Raw genomic sequence first — 8,403 nt, 5'->3', positions numbered from 1 at the left:
TAATAATTAAAAAAAAAAAAAATCCCTGAAAGATCCAAATTGAATAACAATAAAGATCTGATTGGAACCTTCATAAGCCTGACAATGTAGAATTGTATTTCTTAAAAAGTGTGTAACCACATTTGTCTGGACTGCAAAAGACACCACAGAATAAGATCAGAATAGAATTTCAATGGACTCCCTAATTTCCTTAGACAGGCTTATATTTCAAGGCCTTCCTGTTTTTTTCTGATAGAGTAGGTGTACATTACTAACTATAAGTGATAAGAAAGTATAAAAACAGCCCCTGCCCTAAAAGTACAATTGAAATTAGCACTGAAGTTCACATTTATAAATTAGTCATTTTAGCCTAAGTTTAATTGTAGAGTAGACTACTTATTTACGTTTAATCCTGATTATTATAACTCCTCTTGACTTATCCTAATTTCCCATATTGGGCCAGGCCTGGTTCCTCGGATGAGAAACAATAAACAGTTACTAATGAAACACAAGTCACATCTGAATGGAAGGTCATATCTGAATATGCAGAGGTAAGTTGGTTGGGGCAGAGGATGTTGGGGGTGTGTTTTGTTTTGTTTGCTTGAACTATAGCAAAGTGCTTCCTTAATTTGAAATGTGACTTTACTTCAAATCTTAAACTTACAAGAATTTTCAGCCTGCAAACTCAGAGATGAACTGTGTGCTGTGGAGCCTGTCATTTGTCATTCAACCTGCCGTGAGAGCTTGGGCGGACCGCGGTGGCTCCTGGGTCCTTTGCTCCTTTGGCTCCTTTTAGAGCCCTTGACCCCAATTTGGAAAATGTATGTGTTCTATTTAACCCTGACCTTGGCCCATATATCCACCATGTTGAGAGTAATGCAGGTGTGAATCCTTTCTCAACACAAAATTGGTAGGAATGCTTCTCTGTTGTCTGACAGCAAAGTAACTGACACATTTAAAGAAAGGAGGGAAAAAAGGACTAGTTGAGGCTTTTATATACGTTCATTGCTTCTAACATGTTTTTTAGAACAAGAAAAATGCAACATCAACTACTCTTAGAGCAAGTGAAGCCACCATACTGTACAGTTTTGGGGGGTTAGGCAGCCAGGCACATTTACCATTAAAACCAGAGAACAATACCTCACAGCAAAAGAAAACCAGCCAGAAGTTATCCCCCTTGACCTTTTTTTATATATATACATTTTTAGAATACTCTGCCTTTGAACAATACAAACAATAAAAACAACAACAAAAAGACAAACAGGCTTTATATTAAAAATGTCTGTGTTCTTCATTGTTACTTCTAAAGCAGCTTGGAGGATTTTGCCACTTGGGAGTGTACTGCAAATTGACTCCACTAAAATGATCTTGGTAGGATAGCAGCACAGGATTTGATATTCCATACTCATCGCTTTTGACAATGTAAACCTTTCATAAAATAGTATTTTGCTTAAAAATTAGAATCATTCAAAGGTCTGATCATTCGATTCCCTGAGGCCTGCCAGGGAGGTCTGGCTTCATACCACGGTTTCCGGCCTTCTCAGGGTGGGGCACAGGCCCCACTGCATTTCAGGAAGAATCTGAAGGACAGCCAAGGAAAGGGCCCTGTGGAAGGAGGGCAGGAGTGCTCTAGAAGGGTCTCTGTCAAAACAGACCACATAAAGCAACCCTCTGAAGGTCAAACCGTCATGGCCAGTATTTAATCCCCTGGTCATTTCCCGTCTGGATTTTCAACTGAATGAATCTCATGGGTTTAACCAAACATGTATGTCATCCTAAATAATGTGTTAGATCCTGATTTGCCCAGGGACTAGTAAACCTTCAAGGAACAAGGTCAAAGGGACAACAGATACATCCTTCACAATAAACAATTTTGTTGACATGGAAATGCACATAAGTTGGTTGAAGCAAAGCTCCCCAGTGGCCAACATGCTCCAGGGTTTTCGGGTCGCTGAGACCCGGGGCTTCTCTCACCTTCTCAGAAATGCTTTTAAACAGTTGAGACAAAAATCCCAAATAGAAAAATGATAATTTTTGCTAACAAAGAGTGTAGAGGCCATAACTAAATACAACTTAAAAAAAAAAAATGCTGAGATGCATGTATCTTTTTCTCTTAAAGCAGCTTTCAAAAGATCAACCACAGCATTAAACATTGAACATAGTACATTCCAAAGTTAATACAGATAAATGGTATATAATGCAATAATGCCACAGTTATTCCATGAATGTCTCAAAGCTGACTCCAAACTTGAAAAAAATATTTTCTAGTTTATTCGCTGGAGATTTCACTTCTTTACTACTTCTCTAGAGTTTCCACCACTGACTTTTTTTTTTTCTTTTCTTTTTTAATGCCCCAGGATGCACAGATAATTCCCACATTCCACACCTGGAACTCTTCCCCCCCTCCCTCTCCCCACCCCGTCAGGTTCCCCCCCCCCAAAAAAAAATCCCAAACTACAATGACAAGGTAATGTTTTACATCATAATTCCAGAGACACAGGTCAATTAATCCATGACACCTCATTTCAACGCTTCCTTTAGGATTTCCGACTTTCCCCAAAAGTCATGTCAAGCCTCGCTTCCGACCGTGCAGCCAGCACGCATGCGCCGCGGCCACACGGCAACCAGGCTGCGCGCGTGTCCTTCCCTCGGTTTCCTCCCGGTGGCGGCGACGCCACCTCCCTCTGCAGGGAAAGGCGCGGTGCCTCTGTCGCCTTCCCTCCACAGTGATCAACGTCTTAGGAGCCTTGGCTTCCAGGTTCCCCGCTCCACGAGGCAAAGGGCCCGAGCGGGGGGCCCAGGGCCACGGCTGTTCTTTCTCGACGGGGCGTTCTGAGCTCTGTCAGCTTCCAGACGCTCGGAGGCCACACTGCTCTGTTGGCAGCCCTCCGAGCAGGCCGGCGGGTGCCCAGGCTCCGTCGCCAGGACCAGGCCTCCGAGCTGGGGCAAGGCGGGCCTCCAGACCATGGCCTCTTAGGGAAACGCAGGCACTTGTGGCGGCCTGATGCTTCTGGATAAGTCACCAAAACGTTCACTTCCTCGCGTTCTGGAGGATTCTGTTTCACACACACACAGAGCCAGTATCTGGGGGAGAGTGTGTCCAAAATGTCTGATTAAACACATCAGGGCTTTAAGGTACTGGATGCTACTGGATAAATTGCTAGAATGCTTCTCGGCACAATTGGTAGCTTAAAAAAATACTTTCCTATGGTTTCACGGCATTTTCCCCATCACTGTCCTTCGGTGTGGAAGTCTTGGTGGACACCAAGTCCATCTGAAGTTCCCCAGGTTTGGTTTTTTCTTCTTTCTTCCAACCGGGTATGTACCATGTGAGCCAAATGCTAAGTGTCTGCTCTTCAGGCCAGGGAAGGATGGACTTCCCACCGAGCACCTTCCCTCTCTTCAGATTGCAGCCCCCAGGGCAAAAAAAAAAAAAAAAGGCAAGGAAAATGAACACCTTCTTCCTAACCTCCAGCAGCCAGACACCTGGCTTCTGGAACAGTCCAGTCCTTTGTCAGTCAGTTTGTTTGCTCTTCAGATGGTGAGTCAGTCCAGCCAACAACATGGAAAACAAATCCGTGTTTATAGGCACAGGAGATCCAGGTGGAGCTGCACAGGTAGGCTTGGCAATTAGTGGCAGGGTTTCCAAAGACAGGAGGTTCGATGGGACTGTCTTAAATAAATAAATCTTTTTTTTTTTTTCTTGATAATGTAAAAAATAAATGGTATTTCCCTTTGGCAGTAAATAGCTGATTCGACACTGAGCCCAAAAGCTGTTTTTGTTTCGTTTCGTGTTTTGTGTTTAAGAGACCACAGCTTCATTTCATGGTACATCATCACTGGCGATGCATATATTTCTACTGCTTTAGTGAACCTTTTGCATATTTGTTTGTGGCAGGCCTACTGACTTCACTTGTGGCCCAGGTAGGCACCCAGGGTGATGCAAGCTCCCACCAGGGCCAGACTGAGAAGGGCCTTCAGAGACAGCCAGGAGAAGTCAAACAGAGGCTGCATGCTGGGGCCATACAGCTCCACAAAGGCATCCTGCGGGGGAGGGGAGAGAGGGGGAGAAAAAGAAAGAGAATTAGAGAGAGAGCACAGGATGCCAGCCTACAGGGAGGGTCGTATCCAGCCCGAGGACCCAGGCGTCTTCTGCCCAGTATGGGGAAAAGTAAAACGCTCTTCTGGGGCAGTGATTTGGACCTACTTTTTTTTTTTTTTTAACTCTCATTCAAGAAGTATTTGTCGAGATCCTATTGATGGGCCAGGTACCGCAGAGACAAAACACAGCAGTAAGGGAAGTAGACTAAAAGTTCCTACTTCACCGGGCTTTTATCTGGTTGCGGCGATAGATGGTAAACAAAATAAATGTATCATAGAGTGTGCGAGAGAGTGCTAAGTGCTAAGGAGAAAAATAAAACAGCAAAGGCAGCTAGAAACTACTGGAGGCTAGGCTTTGCAATTTTAGCTAGCATGGCCATTCCTAAAAATAATAAGAAACAGTAGGTACAGGTAAGCTCCTTTATGGAATGCTTGTTATATGCCAGGCACTTGTAATAAATGCCTCAAGTGCATTATTTTATTTATTCTTCATACCAATATTATGGAGTCATTTTATTTGCTTCTGTTCTGTAGTGGGGGGGAACCTGGGGGGAAAAAACAGAGGTTTTTTCAATGGCAGTGTCAGGATTCGAACCCAGCTCCAAACCAGTGTTCTTCAGTCGCTGATGCCCTCCCATGGCTCACAGCAGCTCTGTGAGTGCTTGGTCGGTCCAGGATGCTGGTACGGCGCACACAAGCAGGGTGGCCTCCCCTGGTGGCATGCCTAGCCTCTGAAAGTCAACAACAGGGTTCTCCCTGGGTAAAAAAGTTGTCTCGGGGTCTCTTCCGGGAGTGGCCAGGCTGGATGACCACAATCCTGCATTTAACTCAAGTTGTGAACTTCACAAAGCACGTGGTCACTTATGGTCAGTTACGTGTCACTGGACACACAGGGACCCGAGGAAGGAAGATGGCTCCTCTCATCCTTTCCTATTGCTGCCTCGAAGTCAGGTCTGCGGGGTTACAATGGGAGTCATGGCCAAGTTCTTTGGATTGTTTCAGACTGGATTGAATTGGACTGGACTGATTGCTCGTTTCTTAGATTTGTTGGGGGACATTTGTTGGGTCCAATGAGTAGATGGACAACTCTCTACGTATATCTACCAGTAAATGAAATTCTTTTTGCTTGGTATGATTTATTCAGACATGAAGAGAACAAGACATATTTCCACATCACTCCCAACAACGCGGCGTCAGAGCCCACGAGACGGTAACACACCCACACCTGTAGCACTGCTGTGTGGAGGTGGTTCTGACAATGGTCAGTGTTTTTTTCTGTTTAAGGCAAGTGCTGCACGGAGGGACCAGGGATCAGCTTTGTCTCTCCTGTGCTGTTCGTGGTTTTGGTACACGTAGGTGCTTATTAAGTGCCTGTTCAATTGGCGCTTAAAGGTTTCTGAATTCAGTCATTGGTTTGAGTTCTGTCTTTGGTCTAATGCTTCACCAGATGCTTACCCTGCCTGTTTGAAATGATTCCTTCTATACATAACAACCTCTGGGAATCTCAGGAGTCGTCTTGAAGGTGAGAGTTCAAGGCATCATTAGGGGAACTTGTTATGCTATTAAATATAGATCTACACAATCATTTTCATGACTGTCTAGTATTCCATTTCATATATTCTGTCCTCGATTTAACCGAATCTTTATCTTTTTGAAACTTTTGCTGTCATAAATAATATTATGATACATTTTTGTGCATGAATTCCTGTCCACGTGCTAAGTTGTTTTCTGGGGACAAATTCCTAGAAATGAACCCAGCTGATCAGTCATCAAAATTGCTCCTGACTGTCACAAAAGGTTTGTGATGAGGTATTCTCATTCCCTCACTGGTTGCCCTTGAGCGGTGACACTTTGTACAAAAGTCAGACAAGGGTTTAGGGCAGTGGTTCTCACTGGGGGTAATCTTGGCCCCAGGGGACACTTGGCAATGTTTGGAAACATTTTTGGTAGGGGTACTGCTGGCCTGTAATGGGTAGAGGCCAGGGACACCGTTCAATATTCCACAGCGCACAGGATAGTCCCCAGCCCAAAGTACCGAAAGAGCTGAGGCTGAGAAACTGTGTGAAGAAAGGTTTAGGAGAAACTCTGATCATGGACCACAGAAAACCTAATGGTCCATCTCATGTGTCAAGGGCTTTGCTCAGATTAACACAAGATGAGTGAGTTAGCCTGGACAAGTAACTGCTCCCCAGCAAGTGGGTGCCCTGGGCTTGCAGATGCACTACATTAACCTTTACCAGGAGAGGGCGCAAGCGGTTTCTTCTTTTTTTAATCTATTGTTGACATTTTCTAAATTTGAGCCTTAGGAAAGCAAGGCAATAGACAGAAATGAAATATGTGTGTAGTGTTCTTAGCACAAAGCTGAGGTAACAGTCCTGATTGCTTGTCAAGGAACATACCTTCCCTATATATAATCAGGGATAAATGGGGCAGGAAGGGGTCAGGACAGATTTATGAGCAGGAGAAACTCTGCTTCTTGTAAAGTGCATCCCAGGATCCCACAGACACAGCTGCAAACAGCTAATAGCCCACCGTTCCAGGCTGCTCTCTCCGAGGGATGGGCAGGCCGGAACATCCCACAGCAGCCTATGCCCGGAACCCTTTAGGACCCAAGCCCTGTGCTGTATGCAATGTGGCTCGACACTGAGAGGGTCGATGGTCTGGTCCTGCCTTCCTTTAGTACCAATGGGGTTTTCCGTGGCAGAACGGGAAACGGACTCAGCCCCTTGCCATCTGAACTTTCTGGCCATGGAGCCATCCTGAGAAAGTGGGGGAAGCGGGGACAAAGTGGGGCTGGCATTTTCTCCCTGGTCGCCTGGGGCATGACACCGATACCAGGGGCCAGAAGAAATGCCTCTCCAAATATCCCTACCTCTCTGGGGCTGAACGATTCCCTCTCCCGACCACCATCCCCTCACGTAAATAACTGTGCTCCTGATGGACCTAATGGGCCGTTTCTGGTGTGCACTATAAAGAAAAAACATCATTTCTAGAGTGAGATGAGTTAAAGTAGCATCTCCTGACCCAAAGAATGAGCACAGAGTTGCTGATACAGCCCCAGGGGTCTGGGGACGGCTCTCGACTTGGGGAAGGAGGTCTGGGTGAAATCCCAGTTTTGACATTTTATTCCTTCTGATCTTAAACGAATTATCCAACCCCGAGCCTCATGTATTTCACCTATAAAATTGGCTGCTGTGAAGATTAACACAAGCGACTCAAAGCCCTTTGTAAACTTGGCCTCGAATGTGAACTAGTGCATGTATTAACTTTTTCCGCTGGTCTGCCCTCTTGCAAATCTGCTCCATCCCTCCTACACCTGCCCTGCCCTCCAGAGGGCCTACTTAGTTTGCTCTTTCACAGGAGCTCCCCTGAAGGAGTCCGTTTTTGGTTCTGAAGATGCCTGGTCATTGCTATAGAAGTTATGAGTTAAAATGTACAAATATACATGTGACATGTTCTGGTCAAAGATGGGAATTGATAACACACTGCCCATCTCTACTTCCTCAGAAATTACTAAATCAGGTGGTAGAGCTCAGGGGCATCATTTGACCCCCCACCCCAAGACTGAATCCGGCCCCCAGGCCTTGCCCATCCACAACTGCAAAGTGCAAAGCAGACCCTGTTGTTTCGGGACTGGAGGTCCTAAAAGCTCCTTTTATAGAGTGTCTTCTTGCTTTTTCAAACATCCTGATTAGGGCGATTTCCGAAGTCTGTTTGAACAGTCTGTCATTATTTGTTTAAGTTTGAAAGCTGTTTTAAATAAACATATGCTCATTTTATGTATTAAAAGCAACAAAGAGGGAAAAAGAAAACCTGAGCCATCATCATGTGATACGGATAAAATCCCAGTCTGTACACTTGGAGGGCACCGCAACCCTGGCTCACGTCTGGGGGGGCAGGAGCGTCGCCCGGTTCCCGGACGTGCGTGCCAGGTTCCCAGGTGAGCGGCCTTTCTCCTTCAGCTGACCCCCCCTCAGACAAGAGGCGGGCTGTGCCCTGGCTCTGGGTGCTCCTTCACAGATGGCTTCTCCCCCAAATTCAGAGGCCACAGATGGTCTGAGTCCGAGTTCCATCCAGAGCTGGCCCACCAGGGCGGATGGCCAGACTCCCCGACCCCAGACCCTTGCTGCAGAGTTGGAAGTAAGCCAGGGAGGTGTGGACAGAAGCAGATCATACTCAAGATTCCCAAGCAGGGCGGACAGCAGAAGTGTCCTCAGCCTTCTTGCAGTTTGGTCATGGTACCTCTCCCACCTGATTCTCTTTCTCTCTGTCTCATACACACACACACACACACACACACACACACACACACACACACACACA

At 45.9% G+C, this 8,403-nt stretch overlaps 1 protein-coding gene across 1 annotated transcript in view; it reads right to left on the bottom strand.

Moving 5' to 3' along the window:
- Positions 1 to 3,682: 3,682 nt before the first annotated feature.
- BCL2 (BCL2 apoptosis regulator) overlaps positions 3,683 to 8,403 on the bottom strand; it is a 164,791-nt gene continuing 160,070 nt past the window's right edge. Inside the window, exon 3 of the mRNA XM_021686401.1 lies at positions 3,683 to 4,023. Coding sequence (XP_021542076.1) covers positions 3,889 to 4,023 — 135 coding nt within the window. The 3' untranslated portion in view covers positions 3,683 to 3,888. The remainder of the gene's footprint in view (positions 4,024 to 8,403) is intronic.

Source organism: Neomonachus schauinslandi, chromosome 14 (genome assembly GCF_002201575.2).
Source record: "Neomonachus schauinslandi chromosome 14, ASM220157v2, whole genome shotgun sequence".
In the NCBI taxonomy this organism is placed as follows: domain Eukaryota; kingdom Metazoa; phylum Chordata; class Mammalia; order Carnivora; family Phocidae; genus Neomonachus; species Neomonachus schauinslandi.
The sequence above is the reverse complement of the archived record's forward strand: the minus strand, read 5'-3'. Positions and strand labels throughout refer to the sequence as shown.